Source organism: Mesoplodon mirus (assembly GCF_964341445.2).
Source record: "Mesoplodon mirus genome assembly, chromosome: 19".
NCBI lineage: Eukaryota > Metazoa > Chordata > Mammalia > Artiodactyla > Ziphiidae > Mesoplodon > Mesoplodon mirus.
Genome location: NC_138995.1, coordinates 65,048,128 through 65,072,165, shown reverse-complemented (window position 1 = coordinate 65,072,165; position 24,038 = coordinate 65,048,128). Strand labels below are relative to the sequence as shown.

The 24,038-nt window shown below is 44.3% G+C and overlaps 1 protein-coding gene across 1 annotated transcript; it reads left to right on the top strand.

Moving 5' to 3' along the window:
- The first annotated feature begins 7,914 nt into the window (after positions 1-7,914).
- On the top strand, positions 7,915-23,089 carry ZNF329 (zinc finger protein 329). Its single transcript, XM_082606918.1, has 2 exons — positions 7,915-7,964; positions 20,397-23,089. The coding sequence occupies exon 2, from the start codon at positions 20,417-20,419 to the stop codon at positions 22,031-22,033; it is 1,617 nt and encodes a 538-aa protein (XP_082463044.1). The 5' UTR covers positions 7,915-7,964; positions 20,397-20,416; the 3' UTR covers positions 22,034-23,089.
- Positions 23,090-24,038: the final 949 nt, after the last annotated feature.

Here is a 24,038-nt window from a genome sequence, read left to right as displayed (position 1 = left end):
TGCTGCAGTGAACACGGGTGCGTATATCTTTTTAAGTTAGTGTTTTTATTTTCTTTGTATAAATACGTAGGAGTAGAATTGCTAGCTAATATGGTAGTTCGATTTAATTTTTTTTTTTTTTTTGGTAGTGCTGCGTGGCTTGTGGGATATTAGTTCTCTGACCAGGGATTGAACCTGGGTCACAGCAGTGAAAGTGCGAAGTCCTAACCACTGGACTGCCAGGGAATTCCCTGATTTAATTTTTTGAGGCACCTCCATACTGTTTTCCACAGTGCCTGCATCAATTTACATTCCCATCAACAGTGGCTAAGGGTTCCCTTTTCTCCATATCCTTGCCAACACTTGTTATTTGTTGTCTTTTTGATAATAGTCATTCTGACAGGTGTGGGGTGATATCTCATTGTGGTTTTGAATGTGATGTTGAGCATCTTTTCATGTGCCTGTTGACCATCTGTATGTCTCCTTTGAAAAAATGTCTATTCAGATCCTGTGCCCTTTTAAAAATTGGTTTTTTTTGATGTTGAGCTCTATGAGATTTTTTAATATTTTGAATATTAATCCCTTATCATATATATCACTTATAAATATCTTCTCCCATTCAGTTGGCTGGCAACCTTTTCATTTTGTTGATAGTTTCCTTTGCTGTGCAAAAGCTTTTTAGTTTGACATAGTCCCATTTGTTTATTTTTGCTTTTGTTTCCCTTGCCTGAGGAGACATAGCAAAAAAAAAAAAATTACTAAGACTATTGTCAGAATGTGTACTGCTTTTGTTTTTTTCTATAAGTTTTATGGTTTCAGGTCTTATGTTTAAGTCTTTAATCCATTATGAATATATTTTTGTGCATGGTGTGAGAAAGTAGTCCAGTTTGATTCTTTTGTATGTAACTGTCCAGTTTTCCCAACACGATTCATTGAAGAGGCCATCTTTTTCCCCATTGTATATACTTGCCTCCCTTGTTGTAGATTAATTGCCCATAGAAGTGTGGGTTCATTTCTGGTCTTTCTATTCCATTGATCTATATGTCTGTTTTTGTGCCTGTACCATACTGTTTTGATTATTGTAGCTTTGCAGTATAGTTTAAAATTAGGGAGCATGCTACCTCCAGATTTATTCTTCTTTCTCAAGACTGTTTTGGCTATATGGGGTCTTTTGTGTTTCCATACATATTTTTTTTTTTTTTTTTTTTTTTTTTTTTTTTTTGCTGTACGCGGGCCTCTCACTGTTGTGGCCTCTCCCATTGCGGAGCACAGGCTCCAGACGCACAGGCTCAGCGGCCATGGCTCACGGGCCCAGCTGCTCCGCGGCATATGGGATCCTCCCAGACCGGGGCACGAACCCGTATCCCCTGCATCGGCAGGCGGACTCTCAACCACTGCGCCACCAGGGAGGCCCTCCATACATATTTTAGAATTATTTGTTCTAGTTCTGTGAAAAATGCCATTGGTATTTTGATAGGGATCACATTGAATCTGTAGATTACCTTGAGTAATATGGTCATTTTAACAATATAAATTCTTCCAATTCATGAGCACAGTATATCTTTCCATCTGTTTGTGTCATCTTCAGTTTCTTTCATCAATGTCTTATAGTTTTCCCAGTATGGTCTTTTACCTCCTTAGTTAGATTTATTCCTAGTTATTTTATTCTTTTTGATTCAATTGTAAATGGGATTATTTTCTTAATTTATCTTTTTGATAGCTCATTGTTAGTGTATAGAAACTCAACAGATTTCTGTATATTAATTTTGTATCCTGCAACTTTACAGAATTCACTGATGAGTTCTCATAGTTTTGTGTGTGGTATGTCTTTTTAGTCCTGCCTGAACACTGACTATGCTCCTAGAAACATGAAGATGCAGGCAACTCTTTATGATACCTCTCTTAAAGTTAGTAGTGGAATGCCACTTGTGAAACATTTGTGAGTTTTTATAAAAGCCTGTAATTTGCTTGACGTGACAGGACTATGCAAGAAAGAAATTGTTGGCATATTTTTCAGCTCTCTTCTGTGACTACTATAAAATTGTACATATGTTGATCTCTATGATACTATAAGATAAATGATCTCTGCATGATACTTCAAATTTGGTGGTTCTCTGATTTTTATATGATGTAAAAAATATGCTGTTGTCATTGAAACATTTACATTTTATTATCTATGGCAGTCATTTCTATGAGACATTGTCCATCAGGCCTAGACCCCGAGTCCCATTAAATGACGTTCTATGGGAAATCAAGGGCATATGCAGAGCATAACTGCTCATACCTCATTATCTGTGACTGCAGCGAGTTACAAGTGCAGAGTCTTATTATATTCAGGTACCTGTTTATGGGTCAAAAATAACTTGTGGATTCTGCCTTCTTTGTGGTTTATTTCTGATATCAAATCACACGGAATTCCAACCAATAGCTTTTCCATATTATGTTCAATGGTTTCTCTAATCTATATGAATTTCCTGGTGTCAAATAATGTGAAAGCCATAGTCGAAAACCTGCCAATATTGCCTCTCTTCAAAATGTTCTCCAGTATGAGTCCTCTCGTGTTGGATAAAGTGAGAACACCGCCTGAAGGCTCTTCCACACCATTTACATGTATAGGGTTTTCCCAGTATGAGTTCTCTGATGTAGCATCATAAGTTCTGAGCTATGTTTAAAGCTTTTCCCACAGTGAATATATCCATATGTTTCTCTCCAGTGTGTGTGCTGTGATGTTGAGTAACTGAGAAAAGCACGAAACTTTTCCCTGAATGATTACGTTGTAGGCTTTCTTTCCTTTATAGATCCTTGGATGTAACATAAAGCAATCATACCTTGAAAATAAGCTCCTGAATTCACTGCAAATATGAAGTGTCTCATAAGTATAAATTCTCTCATACTGAGTAAGGGATAATTTGTGCCTATACATTTATAGAATTTTTCTCCTATATGAGTTCTAAAATGTACTGAAAGACAATCTTTCTCAGTAAAGACTCTCCCACACTCAGCACATTTGTAAGATTTGTCTCCTGAGTGAATTTGCTCATCATTATAAGGGTGGAGCTCTGTTAAGACTTCTGTACACTCAATACATTGGTATGATCTCTCTTGAGTATGACTTTTCTGATGTCATTATATAGTGGAAGAAGGAAGGACTGAATTCTAATTAACTTTTCCCCAAAATGTATTATTATTGCCGCCTCTGTCCTGAATCAGTGTTTCCTCAAGGGCCATGTGTTCCACACCTCTTTTCTGGTTCTCCTGCTGCTTCTTTAAGTGAGCCTCACATTCCTGGTCTCTGCCAAATGTGGAGGGATGTAGTTCAGCCTTTGTGTATTTTCAGGACAGCATAGGATTCTAAGAGAAATGCCCTGATTTCTGGCTAACTCTTTGTTTTTGAATCCAGTTTCCAAACCTGGAAAAAATATAAATAATTATACAAATATAGACATATATGTGTGTGTGTATATATACATATACATATATATCACATATATATGCCTCCTTCCCACTTGCACAGGGAGGCTTTGCAAGTCACTAGCAACATGTGAGGACATGTAATCCTTCTTCAAGGAGGGCAGTGAAAAATTGGGACCAACAATTCAACTGACTGGTTTTCAGTCAATGAATATTCATTAAGTACCTAGTATGTGCCAGGTATGAATAAAGACTTAAAGAGGATAAGGAATGAGCTGGGCAGATATCTGATGGAAACGTATTCCAGGCAAGGGGGGAACAGCATGTGCAAAGGCCCTGACGTGGGAGCATATCATGCATGTGAGCACCAGGGAGAGGACGAGTGTGGCTGGAGCTGAGTAAGGCAGAGAGAAAGAAAGGTGTGGACAGTGAGCTCAGTGCTGACCTGGCTGCCTTGCAGGCTGTGGTGTGGACTTTCCCCACTGAGGGAGCTGGGAGCCCTCAAAAATTTTGAGCAAAGGAGGGAGGTGCCATGGGAAGTCTCTGGCTGCTATGGGGAAATTTAGTTGGGGAGAAGGATAGAACCAGGGGGGCTGGTGACATGATCACTGTAAGAGATGCTGGCCGTCAGGCAGGCAGTGAGAGTTGGCTGCATTCTGGGTAGGTTTGAGCATGATGCTGGCAGGACCTGCTGTCCAGTCACAGGTAGGATATGAATTAGCAGAGTCCAGACACCAAAGAAGATTTGGCCTGGGACTTCCCTGGTGGCTCAGCGGTTAGGAATCCGCCTGCCAATGCAGGGGACACAGGTTCGAGCCCTGGTCCGGGAAAATCCCACATGCCGCGGAGCAACTAATCCCGTGTGCCACAACTACTGAGCCTGCGCTCTAGAGCCCGCGAGCCACAACTACTGAGCCTGTGCTCTAGAGCCCACGTGCCACAACTACTGAAGCCTGCACACGTAGAGCCCATGCTCCGTAACAAGAGAAACCACCACAATGAGAAGCCCGTGCACCACTACAAAGAGTAGCCCCTGCTCACCACAACTAGAAAAAGCCCTTACACAGCAACGAAGACCCAACGCAGCCCCCCGCCAAATTAAATAAATAAATAAATAAATAAATAAATAAATAAATAAGTTTATTACCAAAAAATAAAAAGATTTGGCCTTTATCAGGGAAAGAATGGAAATGCTGGTGACCAAGACAGGCAATGCTGTGAGAGGAGCTGGGATTGAGGACAGCACTGGCATTTGCTTTGGGGCGTGTAAGATGCTCATCAGGCCTTCCAGGGGAGAGTCAAGGAGGCAGGAGACTGTTTTAGTCTGGAGTACAGGGAGGGACCTGGGCTGGTATGATGTACTTGGGGATCATCAGCAATGGAAAATCTGAAAAGATGAGGCACTGACCAGAAGAGGGAGTACAGAGGAGAGCGCTCTGCAGAGCAGGGGAGTCTGATAATGGGGAACCTGGTGTGAGGAGGGGTGAGGCAGGGGCAGATCCCGACCTTCTTTCTCAAGCCTGAGGCACTTTGGCCTTCGTGGGCTCCTTCCTCCATCAAAAAATAGAAAAAAATACATTTTATGACTACATTGGTATAAAGATGAACATAAGCCAGACTGGATTACATTCATTTTTCTCCTCTAATTTTAAAAGGAATGATACCATTTTGGCAGACCCTTAAGGAACCTTAAGCACTCTGGCTTCTGTTCCTGATGGAGAAGTCTAGGAATTGAAAGAGGATCAGAGGCCACAGAAACCAAGGGGCTAGAACCTGATGGAGCTGGGGGGCAGGACTCGACCAGGCAAGGCTTTGTAACCTGAGTGAAGGATCTTTTTCTTTAAGGGCACTATGTGCACCAACAGAGGACAAGGCACCACGGATAGACTATTGGTTGGCTGCTACCCTGACTTGCCTTCAAAGAGGGACCTGCTGTCAGCTGTGAGCTCCTTAGGAGCCCAGGTCACACTCTTTTCCCAGCAGCCTCTGGCCACCAAGCACGCAAGTCCATGGTCCACAGGCCTGGATGTTTGCACCCCACACAAGACTCCTCTCACCGGCAGTCTGCCCTGAGCTTATTGCTGGGGCAGCATGGCGGTCTGACAGTGCCTCCTGGCCAGTCCTGCTTTCTCCCCTTTTCACTTTTTCATTCTTTTACTAGTATTATTCCCCAATAACCTTTTGTACTTCTGACTCCATCTCAGGGTATGCTGACCCTGACTATGACACCTGGAGAAGCCAGACAGGAACATCAGAGGAAAAGGAGGCAGGGGAGCTGCTACATAGAAGTTCATACACAGTTGTGAGGTAGACTCCAGCATATACATGGATAAACAATGTGAAGTGACCAGTCCCGAAAAAGATTGGGTAGCTAATGAACAGACATACAGGAAGTGTGCAGACTTGCTGGTTGTCAAGGGCCTGTAAGTTAAATCAATGCATTTCAACGTCTAGAGTGGACATTGTGGTAGGCAAAATTCTAAGACGGCACCCATGATTTCCACCTCCTGGTATTACACCCTGATTCATTTCGGTTGTACAGCAAAGATGAAGGGATTTTGAAGATGTAATTTAGGTTTTAAATCAGTTGACCTTAACCTAATCAAAAGGGAGATTATTGGTGATAGATCAAGATGGTGGAGTAAGAGGGACATGGATCGCACCTCCCTCCATGAACACATGAAAAATACATCTACATGTGGAACAATTCTCACTGAAAACGAACTGGAAGTTGGCAGAAGGACTCCTGTACATCCAAGGCTGTAAGAGAGATCCACAAGTAATTGGGTAGGAAGGGAAGAAAAGCGACCACGTTGGGACCTGTGTCCCTGGGTGGGGACTAAGAGGAAAACCCTAATAACCCAAGTGCCTATCAGCAGATGATTGGTTTAAGAAGGTATGGGGACTTCCCTGGTGGCGCAGTGGTTAAGGCTCTGCGCTCCCAGTGCAGGGGGCCCAGGTTCGATCCCTGGTCAGGGAATTAGATCCCACGTGTATGCCGAAACTAAGAGTTTGCATGCCACAACTAAGGAGCCCACCTGCCACAACTAAAGACCCAGTGCAACCAAATAAATAATAAAATAAATATTAAAAAAGATATGGTATGTATATATTACATATATACATGTGGTATGTATATATTATATATGTACACATTACATATACATATATGTGTATATATGTAATGGAATATTACTCAGCCATAAAAAATAATGAAATATTGCCATTTGTAGCAACTTGGGTGGATCTAGAGAATATCATACTGAGTGACGTAAGTCATACAGAGAAAGACAAATATATCACTTACATGTAGAATCTAAAAAATAATACAAATGAATCTATATACAAAACAGAAACAGACTCACAGAGAAAACGAACTTATGGTTACCAAAGGGGAAAGAGAGAGAGGTAGGGATAAATTAGGAGTATGGGATTAACAGATACAAACTATGATACATAAAATAGATAAGCAACAAGGATTACTGTAAGCACAGGGAACTATACTCAATATCTTATAATAACCTATAGTGGAAAAAGAATCTGAAAAAAAACCTGAATTACTTTGTTGTACATCTGAAACTAACACAATATTGTAAATCAACTATACTTCAATTTAAAAAAATCCACAATCACCAATACGAAAACAAAAAAGTGTATATATTGGGCGAGATCCTTTGAGAATTGTCTCCTTCACCTTAGGCTGTGTAGGAACTGTGCCTGGTACCCTAGACCTCACACACATCCCGCCTGGGCTACTCTGGGGGTTGCCCCCCCCCACATTCATGCTGGATAGTGTAAGTGTGGGTATTTATTATTTTTTGTACATATACTAATTATTTCTTTTTGAAATTGTTTTATTTTATACACATACATAAAACTGCGAACATTTATTTCTTTTAAAAGCACATTTTCTAACTGCTTGCTGCTAATTTTTATATACTGATTTTTCCACAACACATACATTGATTTGCATTCCTAATCGTCCATCTAAAATCCTTATCTAACTCCCATTAATTCCAAAAATGTGCAGCTTCTGTTTAGATTCCTAAGGAAATAACTATACTGTCAATGGATAATGAGTTGCCCTTATCTGAATTTTAACATATTTTTCTTTAAAAAATGTGATGATATAGAATTATTTCAGCAAACTATGCAGTACATAAAAATAAGGCTGCACAATAATGATGTCCTGGGATAAAGCGAAAATAAATGTCAGTGAATCCACATTGATATCAATAAATAACTGAGTAAGTAAATGCGGCGAAGGAACCTCTCTTCCTGACAGCACCGCTCTTAAGTCCCTGGGCTGGAGGCGAAGACTGGGCGCAGGGCGGGCGGTGGGAGCCCGGAACCCTGCGGCTGACCCCCGCCCAGGGCGAGGGGACTGGATCCGGCGCGGTGCCGAGGAGAAGCGAAAGGCAGGTACTCGGGTCTCTACACCGCACGGGTCCAGCGGTGACCGCGGAGTCTCCTGGGACGCGCACATCCGGGTCCCGGCGCGCGCACGCGCATTTGCACCGAACATGGCCGCGGCAGTCCCTGCCGCTGCCGCAGGTGCCGCCGGGCAGCCTCCGGTGAGTCCGCTGCGCCCCTCGCCCTTTCGGTGCCCCGATTTCCCCCTGAGGGCGGTGTGTGTGTCGCGGGGGGCGGTGTCCGCTGGGTCTTGGTGACGCAGGAGCGGAGCGTCTGCCGGCGGGTTTCCCGCGGGCAGTGGGCGCGTCCGACTCGCAGGGCCGGGAGTCCGCCCGAGGCGCGGCGGCCCTAGCGAGTGAGGACGCCCCCAGCCAGTGTAGACGCCCCCCTTCTACGGTGTGGATGTCCCCCGCCGGGCGTGGACGACCCCCTTTTGCAGTGTGGACGTCCCATGCAGTTGAGGACGCCCCCGGGCGAGTGTGGACGCCCCGCTGCGGGTGTGGACGTACCTCGGCGGGTGTGGAAGCTCCCTCTTAGGGTGAGGACGCCCCAGCGATTTCCTCCGCGTTTCCCGGCGGTTCCGCGCTCGTATTGAGCTCGTCCTTCCATAGGGACCTTTTTGCCCCTGCCTGCTGGGTGTCCTGGCTCGGCCGCTGGGGCGAGCCCCGGGTCTGCCGCCCTTCTGCTGCCGGGTAGTGGGAGGGCCCGTGTGGGCGTCGGTGGGTCTCGGGCCGAGGTGGCCGCGTTGCGCCCGCAGACTGTGCCGTTTCCCACCACTCGGCAGACCGGGAGGTGTCAAATCACCTGTTTTCTCCCCACCTAATAGCTGCAAAATCAGATTTTGCAGCACTTCTCAGTGCGGGCTGCGTTTTTCCAACTGTTGGTGGCCACTTCGCTTTCCTCTTCCTTGGTTTAGTGGGTTCGTTTCCTTAGATCCTCTTCCCCCAGTAGTTTATGATAAAAGTTTTTCTACATATAGAAAAGTTGAGACACTTGTGCGTCCTTATACCAACTCATTAACTCTCTGCAGTACTTGCTGTGTGCCCTATATTTGTTCCCTTTGTCCACCCTTTTAGCCACCCACTAATCTTTTTGGGATACAGTCAAAGTAAATGGCAGATATCACTCCACTCCCCCCTCAAACACCTTACTACGCTTAACATCAATTAGAGTTCAGTATTGCTTTTTAAATTTTTGAGGGAAAACTGACTTACATTGAAATGCACAGATATTCATTGTATCACTGGATGAGTTTTGGCAAATGCAGTCCAAACCTTTATCAAATTTACCATCACCCCAGAAGGATCCCTTGTCCTTTGCCAATTAAAAAAAATTGCTTGTTAGCGACTTGGGCTTGTAAAAATATGTTTTGAACACTAAGACTTTGTTATTTTGTCCACCCACAGCAAGCAACTTTTCTCACTTCTATTGATTGTTTCTCTCCCTTAGCACCCGACTTTTTATTTTGAAGTTTTACACCTACAGAAATGTTGCAGGAATAGTTCAATAAACACTTGTAAAACCATCCAGATTGTCAAGTTATTAATACTTTGCCTCATTAGCTTTACCCTTCTTTTCTCCCTGCCTCAAACACAGATCTTTTTATATCTTACATACCCTCCCACAAGAAGACAAAAGGTTTATTACTCACATAATGAGACTGTCTTGGAGAGCAGGGCAGACTTCCCATGATGATCCAAAGAAGTGTGAGTTGGACTTCCCTGGTGGTCCAATAGTTAAGTCTTCTCCCTTCCACTGCAGGGGGCGTGGGTTCGATCCCTGGTCCGGGAACTAAGATCCCGAATGCCACGTGGCGCGGCTAAAAACCAAATAAACAAACAAAACTCGTGAGCCAGCAGGAAAAGGCGGCTCGCTGGGCTTTTATAGTGATTAATGGAGTTGGGATGAGGGTGGCCTTGCATTGGTTGGGGCTTGCATGGTTTGAACTTCCTGCCAACACCGAGGAGAAAACACTGAGGCTTTCCTGTTAGCTTGCCTCGTTTGCAGAAGGAGAAGGGGCAGTGGGTGGTGGTGAGGACGGGGGGCTGACAGCTGTCGGCAGTGAGTCATCAAACATGAAGTCAGGGGCCTCCCTGGTGGCGCAGGGGTTGGGAGTCCGCCTGCCGATGCAGGGGACACGGGTTCGTGCCCCGGTCCGGGAAGATCCCGCATGCCGCGGAGCAGCTGGGCCCGTGAGCCATGGCCGCTGAGCCTGCGCGTCCGGAGCCTGTGCTCCGCAACGGGAGAGGCCACAACAGTGAGAGGCCCGCGTACCGCAAAAAAAAAAAAAAAAAAAAAAAAAAAAAAATGAAGTCAGGCTGTTAACCACAATTGGTAATGAGGTGGGTAACTTTATTTGGACAGGGCTAAAGTTAGTGGCAAACAATTTATTTTTGTCAAAGAATGTATCATTTGAAGAAGTAAACATTATCACGTGTGGTCCACAGAGATGGCAAGAACCATGCAGGTGGGGTCAGGCATCTGAGGTCTGGCAGCCATTGATGTCAAACATCCAGTCGTTGGGCTTAAGTGGATCCCTCTGCAGGGTCATAGAGACTGGGTATAAAGCCCTTCAGAGGTGAGTGCCTGGGAGTGGAATTCTCCACAAGCTTTATTTTATTTATCTATTTATTTATTTATTTTTATTTTTGGCTGCATTGGGTCTTCGTTGCTGCACGCAGGCTTTCTCTAGTTGTGGCGAGCGGGGGCTGCTCTTCATTTTGGTGCATGGGCTTCTCATTGTGGTGGCTTCTCTTGTTGTGGAGTGTGGGCTCTAGGCGCGCGGGCTCAGTAGTTGTGGCTTGCGGGCTCTAGAGTGCAGGCTCAGTAGTTGTGGCGCACAGGCTCAGTAGTTATGGCTTGCAGGCTTTAGAGAGCAGTCTCAGTAGTTGGCTCGCGGGCTCAGTACTTGTGGCTCGTGGGCTCAGTAGTTGCGGCTCGCGGACTCTAGAGCACGGGCTCAGTAGTTGTGGCCCGTGGGCTCTAGAGCGCAGGTTAAGTAGTTGTGGTGCACGGGTTTAGTTGCTCCGCGGCATGTGGGATCTTCCCGGGCCAGGGTTGGAACCCGTGTCCCCTGTGTCGGCAGGCATGTGCCTAACCACTGCGCCACCAGGGAAGCCCTCTCTGCAAGCTTTAATCCCAAGATACCAGAAACATGCCAAGTGGAGCCTAGACCAGTAGTTCTGACTCCAGCAGATTCAACACCTGCTTAGTTGTTTAAATAGCTGTATCGAGGTATAATTCATATACCATATAATCCACCCTCTAAGGTATACCATTCAGTGCCTTTTAGTATGTTCACCAGGTGGTGCATCCATCACACAGATTAGTTTTAGAATATTTTCATCGTCCCCCAAAAGGAAACCCCTGCCCGTCAGCACTCACTTCCCATTTCCTCCATCCTTCTTAGCCCCAGGCAATTACTAATCTACTTTCTGTCTCTGCATTTGCCTATTGTAGGCATTTCATACAAATGGCCATACAATATGTAGTCCTTTGTTTTGGTTTCTTTCACTTAAAAATGCTTTCAAGGTTCATCCATGTTACAGTGTATCAGTACTTGGTTCATTTTTATGGATGAATAATAGTCCCTTGTATGAATATATTAATTTGTTTATCCATTCATCAGTTGATATCCATTTGAGTTGATTCCATTTTGGGAGTATTACGAATAATGCTTCCGTGAACATTCACAGACAAGTTTTGTGGGTTTTTTTTTGTGGAAATATGTCTTCATTTCTCTTGGATGACCTAGGAGTGGAACTGATTGTAGCCACCCTAGGGGGTGTGAAATGGTATCTCGATGTGTTTTTGATTTGTAGTTCCCTGATGGTTAATGATATTGAGCTTCTTTTCATTGTGCTTATTGGCCTTTTGTGTATCTTCTTTGGACAATTGTCTATTCAGATCCTTTGCCCATTTATGAAATGGGTTATTGGTCTTTTAATTATTGAACTGTAAGAGTTGTTTATTTATTCTGGATACCAGTGCCTTACCAGATACATGATTTGCAAATATTTTATCCTATCTTGTGGATTGTCATTTTACTTTCTTAGTAACATTCTTTGAAGCACAAAAGGTTTTAATTTTGATTAGTCCAGTTTATCTACTGTGTCACTTGTGCTTTTGGCGTTGTATTCAGGTTTCTGAAGAATTATGCCTATGTTTTTCATTTAAGAGTTTTATAGCTTTAGCTTGTATATTTAAGCTTGTGATGCATTTTGAGTTATTTTTTGTGTAATGCTCAGTCTTTTTTTTTTTAAAGGTGGATTATCTGAAGCCATTCTGTCTCTGCTCTTTCCACAGGAGGAGTTCTACTTTTTAAAAAAAATTATTTATTTTATTTTATTTATTTTTGTCTGTGTTGGGTCTTTGTTGCTGTGCACGGGCCTTCTCTAGTTGTGGTGAGCAGGGGCTACTCTTCGTTGCAGTGCATGGGCTTCTCACTGAGGTGGCTTCTCTTGTTATGGAGCACAGGCTCTAGGCGCGCGGGTTTCAGTAGTTGTGGCTCGCGGGCTCTAGAGTGCAGGCTCAGTAGTTGTGGCTCGCAAGCTTAGTTGCTCTGCGGCATGTAGGATCTTCCCGGACCAGGGCTGGAACCTCTGTCCCCTGCATTGGCAGGCGGATTCTTAACCATTGTGCCAACAGGGAAGCCCAATGCTCAGTCTTTATGATCAATAGTAGCAATATGCCTTTTACTGTCCTGAAAAGAATTTTATAGATAATATTAAATATCCATATAACTTTAAAAATTAAATGTAAAGAATCAATAAAAGGAAAGGCATTTGTATTAAAAAATATTTCTCTATTTAAATGTTTGGCACAGCTACCTTGAAAACATAAGAAGCAGTCTGCTGCTGCAGACTGTAGGTTTGGATTAAGAGAAATAGGACAGTCAGAATTCATTGTCTTCAGTGCAGTTGAATGAGCTGAGGTATGGCTGGATGCTGCTGGAACAGTGAGTGTTGTGGGTGGATCCAGACCAGGTGTATTAAATAGGAATGGAAGAAAGTACCTTGGTGGAAGCAGGTTCTCAGCACTTAACGCAATTAAGGCAACCCAGGCTGCCTGGATGATCTGGGGTGACAGGTGAAGGGTCCGTCACCCCCTCTGCTATGACCTGGAACAACATCAGGACACTATCACAGAAAACAGTTCTCCAAACAGACCTGAAGTCTCAGCATGTGCTGGGGCAACATTCAGTGTATAGAAAGTCTTAGAGACCACCTTCTTTGGCGGCCATGGGGAAGAGAAGGACAGGCTGGGGGAAATGAGTCATACCGGAGCTCCAGAGAAGTGGTATTGTGAATATCTGAGGTCAGAGGATGAGTGGGGTGTGGGGGGGAATAGAGACGCCCCCCCCCAAATTTGTGAACAGCATCAAGGTGAAGTTTTTACAACATAGTTTTGGTATCATTGTACTGCCAGAAATAGCTACACAGATATGTATGAGGGCAATAATACAAGATTTTTAAAACAACCTTAATTAATGAAATTCAGTGTAGTTCCTGCATTAAATACCCTAATTTAATACTCTTTCCCTGAAGTCTGTCCTAATGTCCTCCTGTATGCTTGTGATTGTTTGTTCTTCTTGCAGTAACCGCTATGGCACTCAGGCCCTCATTGATTGAGCGTAGAGTTGGAATGGCCAGTTTTGGTCAAGGAGAGAGATGCAAAATAGGGAATGAGTTCATAAATTCAGGGCTGTATCTGGATTTCCATTCAACTTCCTTCTCCTAAATGAAGGCACCTTTTCCCTGGTGTCTTGTAACACATGTAGTATTGTTCCGTAGTTCAATACTCCAGGTTAATACGTGCAGGGACTTTGGTCCACAGGTTGGTCAAACATCACGTGGAGCAGTCCCACGTGTGTTAGCAACTATGCATCCCTGGTCCAGGCCCATGAGATGCGAGGAGTTCCCCCTGCTTCCACCTTTGTGACAACCTGACACCTCCACAGATTTCTGGATGCCCCCAGGGGAAATACTGCCAAGGTCCAGCGCTGCAGGTCAGCCTAGGTGAAACTTGTCCCCTTATAGGTGTAAATTTACTTATCACAGCTTTATTGAGATATAATTCATATATGATTCATTCATTCAAAGTGCACAACTCGGTGGTTTTTAGTATATGCACGAAGTTGTGCAGCCATCACCACTATATATTTCCAAAACGTTTTCATCAATCCAAGAAGAAACCCCATACCAATTAGGAGTCACTCCCCATACTGCCTTCTCTCAGCTCCTGGCAGCCACTAATTGACTTTCAGTGTGTATGGAATTGCCTCTTCCGGATGTTTCACTTAAGTGTGATCATACAATATGGAGTCTTTTGTGTCTGAGTTCTTTTACTGCGTATAATGTTTTTAGGATTCATCTGTGTTATTGAAGCATTTATCAGTATTTCACTCCTTCTTAAGCCCGAAGAATACTCCATTGTGTGTATTTCGACACTTTGTTTATCCATTCATTGGTTGGTAGACATTTATTTGGGTTGTTTCCGCTTTTGTTTATCATGAATAGTGCGGTTATGTACTCATAGTTCATGGAGAAGTTTATGTGTAGACATATGTTTACACTTTTCTTGAGTAGATACCTAGGAGTGGAATTGCAGGGTCATATGATAACTCTGTTTAACTTTTTGAGAAACTGTCAGACTTTTTTCCAAAGCAGCTGCACCATTTTATCTATTTATTTATTTTTTGGCTACGTTAGGTCTGTTGTTGCTCGCGGGCTTTCTCTAGTTGTGGCGAGCAGGGGCTAGAGCACAGGCTCTAGGTGCGCGGGCTTCAGTAGTTACGGCACATGGACTTGGTTGCTCCATGGCATGTGGGATTTTCCCGGACCAGGGATCAAACCTGTGTCCCCTGCATTGGCAGGTGAATTCTTAACCACTGCGCCACCAGGGAGGTCCCAGCTGTACCATTTTACATTCCCCCCAACAGTGTGTGAGGGTTTCAGTTTCTCCACATGCTCACAACACTTGTTATTGTCTTTTTTTTTTTTTTTTTTTTTTTTTTTGCAGTGCTGTGCAGCTTGACCTCAACCATGGATTGAATCCAGGCCTATGGCAGTGAAAGCCTGGGTTTTTTTTTTTGTTTTTTTTTTTTTTGCGGTACGCGGGCCTCTCACTGTTGTGGCCTCTCCCGTTGTGGAGCACAGGCTCCGGACGTGCAGGCTCAGCGGCCATGGCTCACGGGTCTAGCCGCTCCGCAGCATGTGAGATCTTCCCGGACCGGGGCACGAACCCATGTCCCCTGCATCAGCAGGCGGACTCTCAACCACTGTGCCACCAGGGAAGCCCCTAAGCCTGGGTTTTGATTAGCATTTCCCTAATAACTAATGATGTTGATCATCTTTTCACGTGCTTATTGGCCATCTGTATGTCTTCTTTGGAGAAATGTTTATTCAGATCCTTTGCCTATTTTTAAAATTTGGGTTGTTCTGTAATTATTGGGCTATAAGAGTTTTTTATATCTTCTGCAAGTCCTTTATCAGATACGTGCTTTGTAAATATTTTCTCCTGTTTGGTAGGCTGTCTTTTCACTTTCTTAGTGGTATGTAAGTCTTATTTCAATAAAGGAAGTATCTATTATAGATGAAATGGACATTCCCTTTGCTCCTCTAGGGCTGTTCCCTTCCACACTCCCAAGACAGTCATGATCACAGCTTTGGTAGATGTGTTGCCAGGGCATTTTAATATTTTTACTTCGAGAATACTTTGTGTGTCTAAAAATTTTCACTAAGTGGTATCATCCTATATATGTCTGACTTACCTCATTTCTTTTAAGTGCACACATACATCCTCCCCTTACAGACTTGTAGGGAGGTGCTCTCCATCTCTTGTTTCCACAGGACAACTGTAGGCCACCCAGGCCCCAGTCTACTCAGAAGGCTCAGTAGAGGAAACATGCAGCATGGTAATAAGGCAGCCTCCGGAGGTCTGAAAAGCAGGAGCGGCCAGGAGTGACAGCTGGGGATATGGTCCTCCTGGCCAGCTGGCCCCTCCGCATCACTGTTGAATGCTGTGGACCTAGCAGGCATCTGGGGTCTTGGCCTTGGCTTCAGACTGAACAATTCTCATGTTTCCTCACGTGTGATGTTTACCTTAATTCCCTGTGTTCATAGTTGATAAGAATTTTCATCATGAGTTGGAGCTTTCCTTAAAATACCTTATCAGTTTATTGACGTAGGGTAAAGGGGTCTACTTTAATCTGAGAGCATTTTGATCAAGAGTCTGGGTGAGATTTGTTCAAATTACTTTCTGAATTTATTGAGATAGGATGTAGGGGGCTGTCTTCTACTTTAATCTGAAAATGTCGGGCATCGTATCAGTAGGTGTTCTAATGTTTCATAGGCCTTCCTTTGTAGGATAAATCTAATGTTGCCATTTTGATAACTTTCTTCTGTTTCTTAATTAAATCCCCTTTTTATGACGAATATCACCTATGTATGCCTTCTTGTTCTTTATTTTATGATTACTCTTGCCAAAAGTAATTTCATTAGTCTTTTCAAATAACAGACTTTTGGTTTTCTTCATGTTCTTGGCTGTTTCCTTGTTTTTGGTTTCTGTAATTTTTGATCTTACCTTTATTATCACCTTCCTTTCACCTCCTGTTGGTTTTCTCTGTGGCTCTTTCCCTTACTTCTTAAGTCGAACAGTGATCTCACTAACTTTCAGTCTTCTCTTTAAAATACAAGCATCAGGGACTTCCCTGGCAGTCCAGTGGTTAGGACTCTGCGCTTTCACTGCTGAGGGCTCAGGTTCAATCCCTGGTTGGGGAACTAAGGTCCTGCAAGCCGCATGGCATGGCCACAAAAAACAAAAACAAAAACAAAACAAAATAAAAACAAAAAACAATAATAAAAAAAACCAAACCAAAAAAAAGCCCCACAAAGACCAGCATTTTTCACCTAGGAACTTCTTTAGCAGCATCCTCCTTTGCTGCATGTTTTTTTTTTTTTTTTTTTTTCTTTTGGCGGTATGCGGGCCTCTCACTGTTGTGGCCTCCCCCGTTGCGGAGCACAGGCTCCGGATGCGCAGGCCCAGCGGCCATGGCTCACGGGCCCAGCCGCTCCGCGGCATATGGGATCCTCCCAGACCGGGGCACGAACCCGTATCCCCTGCATCGGCAGGCAGACTCTCAACCACTGCGCCACCAGGGAGGCCCTGCTGCATGTTTTGAGATGTGCCATCATCATCAGTTGTTCAGTTCTCCGTGTTTTCTAAGTAGATGCTTTCTAATTTGCATCAAGATTTCTCTGTGAACTACTGAGAAACAGGTTTTCATTTTTCCAAATAAATAGGGTTTTTTTTTTTAAAAAAACTTACTATTATTTTTTGTATTTGGCGTTCTTTCTGTTACTGGTTTTTAACTTGACCACATTTGTAGTCAAGAGACTGTTGTCTGGTCTTTGTTGAACTTATTCTTTGGCCTGGTTTATGACCAATGTTAGCAAATGTTCCACTTGTGCTTGGAAAGCCTTTGGCTCTAATTGTTGGTAGTGGGTCTTCATTCAGCTGTGTGACCAGGCTGGCTAATTACATTCTCTTATGCTTGTCTCTATTCAGTCTTTCTGCATTTCCATTTCTGAAAGAGGTTCATAAACCCTCCCAGTATGGTTGGATTTGCTGACTTTGCTCTGTGTTTGGAGGCATGCTGTTAATGTAGACATCTTTGCCATTGTTATATTGCCCTGTTATCATCCTTGAAGTTTATTGTTGGTTAGCAAAGCACCATTCAATCTTTGTTTGGTTAGCATTTGTCTGTTCCGAACTTTTGCTTTTGTCTTCTGTGTCCTTTTGCTTTTGGTGTCTGTTACAAACACATTTTTTAATACAGTCTGACACAGTGTTTATCTTGCCCATCAAAGCCACTTACATTTATTGTTATTGGTGATGTCCTATTTTATACTTTCTATCTTAACCTGTCCTTTTTGAGCTTTCCCCCTTAGCACCTTCTTCTGGATTGATCTTTTTTCCTTTTCTTTATTATTCTTTTCTCCTGTAACAGGGTTTTTCCACTTCAGCACTATTTACATTTGAGTTTTGAGGCTGGTCATTCTATGTGTGAGAGGCTGTCTTGCGTTTTAAATGTATTTCACAGCATCCCTAGATTCCAATAGCATCTGACGCCAAGTCATGACAGCCAAAAATGTTCCCAGATGTTGCCAAGTGTCTTTTGAGGGTAAAACCGTCTCTGGTTGAGAACCACTGTTCTGTGGGCTTGGAAGTTTTACATATTCCTGACTTGACCAGGTCTAACATGAATCATGAACAATATGAGAATGTCAGGACACTTAATTTTGCTACCCTGTTTTCATCTCACAGGCCACTGCCATTCAGTATTTTAGTCCATCCCATTGTTAACCCCTGAGTCATTGTTACTGTTCATTTTATGTGGTCAGTGCTGGATTTTATTTAAATACATGTTCTCTCTATTCCTTCCTTCTGGGTTTTTTTTCCCCCTGAAGAACAGTTTTTTTCTAATTCTTTTGGCAAGTGTCCTTGGATATAAACCCTGCTTTTGCATTTCTGAAGCTGCCTTTGTCTTTCACTCTTTTTTTTTTTTTAATTTAACTTTGGCTGCGTTGGGTCTTCGTTGCTGCATGTGGGCTTTCTCTAGTTGTGGTGAGCGGGGGCTACTCTTTGTTGTGCGCGGGCAGTGAGAAGCAGTGGCTTCTCTTGTTGCGGAGCACGGGCTCTAGGGGCACGGGCTTCAGTAGTTGTGGCATGAGGGCTCAGTAGTTGTGGCTTGTGAGTTCTAGAGTGCAGGCTTAGTAGTTGTGGTGCACAGGCTTAGTTGCTCTGCAGCATGTGGGATCTTCCCAGACCAGGGCTTGAACCCGTGTCCCCTGCATTGGCAGGCAGATTCCCAACCACTGTGCCACCAGGGAAGTCCCTTACTTTCACTCTGACAGTTTTTTCCCTCGGCACTTTGATGGTAATCTTCCATTACTATCAGGTTTCTATTTTTGTTACCAAGTTAATCACAGTACTGTTCATTCCTTCATTAGTGGTCTTTTTCCTGGTGGCCTTTAAGACCATCTCCTTAGGTATAGCTTGATGTCCAGTTATGCCTGGGACTCAGGCTTTTTGAATCTAAGACACCACCAAGTGGAATTGCAAGGTGGCGGAATGTGCCTGTTTTATGTTTCGATGGCCACTACCAAGTTACACCGCCAAGTGGACTGACCTCTTTACGTGCCCACCAACTCTCTTCTTGCATGACCTGCTCAAGCATTATATTATCATACCTTGTTTTACTTTTACTAGTGTGAAATGTGCATACTTTGTATTCTTAAAGTTACAGTTTGTAAATACCTTTAGGTGCGAATGAGCAAGAATTCATGTATTCAGGACATTTCTATTTTCTCTCCATCAAGTTCCTCTTTGTATCCTTTACCCATTTTTTTCCCTTTTATGTGCTGTTCTGTAAGAATTTTTTTATAGATCTTCGGCACTATTCCTTTGTCTCTTTTATACTTTATAGTATCGTCTCTCCACCTGCCACTTGTATTTTGACTCTTACTCTGTTTTTTGTTGTTTGGAATTTTTTAAAAATTAATTAATTAATTAATTTTAGTTTTGGCTGTGCTGGGTCTTTGTTGCTGTGCACGGGCTTTCTCTAGTTGCGGTGAGCAGGGGCTACTCTTCATTGTGGTGCGCGGGCTTCTCACTCTGGTGGCTTCTCTTCTTGCAGAGCACGGGCTCCAGGTGCATGGGCTTCAGTAGTTGTGGGACGCAGGCTCAGTAGTTGTGGCTCGTGGGCTCTAGAGCGCAGGCTCAGTAGTTGTGGCACATGGGCTTAGTTGCTCTGTGGCATGTGGGATCTTCCCGGACCAGGGCTCAAACCCATGTCCCCTTCATTGGCAGGCAGGTTCTTAACTACTGTGCCACCAAGGAAGCCCGAAGCCAGTTTTCGTGATATCTTCAAGTCAAAGGGGTGGGAGCATGGTTAGAGAAATAGCCGTAACAGTGAAGACACTGGCAGCCACTTACAGTACTGTCTGTTCCCCAGCTCAGAGCCAGCACACATGATGTAATTCTCATAATGACCCTGCAGGAAGATCGTTGACAGATCTAGGAATTTCAGAACTTTCAGGCCACCAGGCCTGTGTTGTGTCCCATCCACGAAGGCAGAACTCTGACCACAAAGGTGGGGTGAAAACTGCTCGTTCAATGCTATTGTAAACCCATTGTGAAGTGGAAGATCTGGAGTGTGTACTGATTATTGGTAGGGGAAGTGGGTGATGGGGACAAGCACACAGTGGCCGAGATGTGTTCCTGTGTGATCAGAGTGACACCTGGCCTCTGATCTCCCATGTCTCAGGCTAATACTTTTGGTGATATTTACCCCCAACACCATTCCCCCTGCCTGTTCTCTAGGAGGATGGAAATGCCATGTGGCTCTTCTTGAACCTGTTCTTGGCTCCATCCCTCGACTCACAGTATCTCCCCCTCATATAGATCTGAATTTCAAAAAGAAAACAAGGAAAAAGACAAACTCACACACTTGGCCTGTCACCATCTTTCATTCCTCTTCCACACATGGCTTCATGTATTTAAGTCTGTCTTTTTCATTCTTTGCTTTCCAGCCTGGGACAGAAGATTGAAAATGACAGCTGAGAATATTCCTGAGGAAGAACTGTCCTGTGACATGGAGCTGGAAGGATTTACACGAGATGGTCCTCATTTCTCCATTCTAGGTAACAGTTGGGACTGTGAGAACCAGGAGGGACATTTGAGGCAATCAGCCTTAACTCAGGAGGAACCAGGAGCTCAGGAAGCAATTCGTGAATATCCCGGATTTGGGGAGCATTTGAGCCTGAGCCCAGACCTTCCACGACGTCAGAGAGTTTCCACAAGAAACGGTTTCCATGTACGTGGCTCGGGTGTTAAAAGCCTGGATTGTGACCCAGCTTTACACAATTGTCAGAAAAGTTATATAGCTAAGAGAACGGGTGACAGTGACACCTGTGGGAAAGCCTTCAACCATTCCATGGAAGTTATTCAATTTGGAAGAACTCAAACTAGAGAGAAACCCTATAAATACCCTGAAAGTGTTAAGTCTTTCAACCATTTTGCCCCTCTTGGTGAACAAAAAATAATGAAAAGAGGGAAGAAACTGTATGAAGGTAAGGACTTTGGGGACATCTTTACCCTGAGTTCATCTCTTAATGAAAACAGGAGGAACAGCCCTGGAGAAAAACTGTACACATGTACTGAATGTGGCAAGTGCTTCAAACGGAACTCTTCTCTTGTTTTGCATCACCGAACTCACACTGGAGAGAAACCTTATACCTGTAATGAGTGTGGAAAATCCTTCTCCAAGAACTATAACCTAATTGTGCATCAAAGAATCCATACAGGAGAGAAGCCCTATAAATGCAGTAAATGCGGGAAAGCCTTCAGTGATGGGTCAGCTCTGACACAACACCAGAGAATTCACACTGGGGAGAAACCTTACGAATGTCTAGAATGTGGGAAAACCTTCAACCGAAATTCGTCCCTCATTCTGCATCAAAGAACTCATACAGGGGAAAAACCATATAGATGTAATGAGTGTGGAAAACCTTTCACTGACATCTCCCACCTCACTGTGCATCTCAGAATCCACACTGGGGAGAAGCCTTATGAATGTAGCAAATGCGGAAAGGCCTTCCGAGATGGCTCATACCTCACCCAGCACGAGAGGACTCACACGGGAGAGAAGCCCTTTGAATGTGTGGAATGTGGGAAATCCTTCAACCGTAACTCTCACCTCATTGTGCATCAGAAAATCCATTCTGGGGAGAAACCCTATGAGTGTAAAGAATGTGGGAAAACGTTCATTGAGAGTGCTTACCTCATCAGGCACCAGAGGATTCATACTGGTGAGAAGCCCTATGGCTGTGACCAGTGTCAGAAACTTTTCAGGAACATTGCCGGCCTCGTCCGTCACCAGAGGACTCATACTGGCGAGAAGCCCTATGAGTGTAATCAGTGTGGCAAAGCTTTCAGGGACAGCTCCTGTCTGACCAAACACCAGAGAATTCACACTAAGGAGACCCCGTACCAGTGTCCAGATTGTGGAAAGTCCTTCAAGCAGAACTCTCACCTGGCAGTACATCAGAGGCTCCACAGCAGGGAGGGTCCCAGTCATTGTCCTCAGTGTGGGAAAACATTCAGAAGGAGCTCTTCCCTCATCCGACACCAAAGATCACACCCTGGAGAACAACCCGTGGATATTTAATGAACGTGGGCCACACTCATCTTCCGACTGGCTCTCAAAAACCTATGTGAGGGAGAAGTGTCTTCAGGGGTGGCTCCTCCCTGTCAGTGGAAAAGACTGCTCCGAGCTGTCCAGCGAACTGGTGGATGTGAGACATTCCTTAGCCATCCTGTTAAGCCTATACATTAGGGAACTCTTGCAGAGGATACAGGATGGTAGTAAATGTGGCAAAGGCTTCAGGGATGATTCAGCCTGTACCAAACATGATAGTGTATACACTGGAATAAAACCTGAGAAAGTCAGGTAGATACTTCCCTGGAGAACTCACCTACCCGTACATCCGAGTCCTTAAACTGGAAAGAGCCTGTGTAATCAGGAAGAGGAATCCTTTAAGAGGGAGTGTCTGCCTTACTGTACGTAAGCAAACTCTTACTGGAATCCAGCAAGGGAGGCTGTCGGCAGGAGCCCTTGCTGTCTTAGCTGTGTCAGCAAAGGCATGCTGGTGAGAAAACCCCACACAGTGCTCCAGCTCACAGCAACCACAGAATTACTGCGGATTGACATTTGAATGTATTTCCACGTTACATTCCTGCCAGGTGCTGAGGACTCGTCTCAGCAGGGGCACCTGGGTGAGGAAGTCGCTTGTGAATGAACAGTGATGTTATCCCTCTTAATATGGAGACCAAAGCAGGTTCTCCTAAGAAGGAAAGGGCTGCTGCTGAGAAATATGATGCGTTGTTTTAGTTGTTGAGACAAACAAACAGAAAAACACTGAGTTGTTATGTTTACGTTGTCACCCCTCATTGTTCATTTGGGACACTTATGATTTGCTCCATGCAACCATGCCAAACCATGATGATAAAGGTTTTGTTGCCATATTGAAAACGCTTATAATATGGCCGGCAACCAAAAGCATAAAATAGAAGATTTGCCATGTAAAGTGTGCACACATACGGATGTAGGTTGGGAGTTGATCATGGAGAAATAAACATGGGGTCTCCTAAGTGACTGTTACTTGTGTATGATTTTTCTTCTATCACAAATCATACATTGTTATAATCATTTGATGAGGAATAAAAAGGTAGAGATAAAAAGAGGTGAGTTTGGGTTTTCCTTGGACCTTTTTAAAACCAGAAGTGGCTAAGTCAGGGTCGCAGGGCAGTTGTAAGCATGGATGGGGGCATCTCGGCAGAAACTTCTCTGAATCAGCATCCCACAGCTCAGGGCCTAAGAATAACTTCTTTCTTTGGGAGTTGGATCATGAGAGGGTGTTATTGTGAAGAAGAGGGTGGGTCTCCGGGAATGGGGAGTAGGAGGCTACAGAGAGGTCTGGGAGGACCTGGGAGCATCCCTCCTGAGGCCCTGCAGTGCTGGCTGGCTGAGAGCTGCTCACACTGGTTGGCATAGCCTTGGAGCCCCGGGGTGGCTCCCCTTGGAAGTTTGACTTGTTCCTATGGAGGCAGCGTCAGAGGGAAGGTCACTGAGTTAATTAAGGCTATGAGATAATAAATATGCGTTGTTTTAAGCTATGTTTGTGGGACTTTGTTATGGCAACAATAGAAAACTAGCACAGGCATTAAGGAAAACTCTTTCCTGCCCTTTCCCTCTTTCTCCTGGTCCTCCTTGCACTCTTTCAGCCTGCTCCTGGCTGAGACCGCAGCAGGGCCGCTGATAGTCTACACCTCACCTTCATACAAATTAGGAACACCAACCCCACCCCCACACCCCGCAGGGCAATGCAAGAGGAAAACTCTCTCCTTGGAGCAGCTCTTGCTTTGGAGATGCTGCAACTGGATGTTGGGCTTCTCTACACCAGGGCTAACAGCTGAATCTGAGAGAGACCCAGGGCATAGCCTTTTTTAAAAAAATTTATTTATTTATTTTTGGCTGCGTTGGGTCTTCATTGCTGTGCACGGGCTTTCTCTAGTTGCGGTGAGCAGGGGCTACTCTTCGTTGTGGTGCTCAGGCTTCTCATTGCGGGGACTTCTCTTGTTGCAGAGCACGGGCTGTAGAGCGTGTGGGCTTC

Excerpts from the sequence above, each read along its gene's own strand:
- ZNF329 (XM_082606918.1), top strand. The coding sequence starts at position 20,417 with ATGACAGCTGAGAATATTCCTGAGGAAGAACTGTCCTGTGACATGGAG.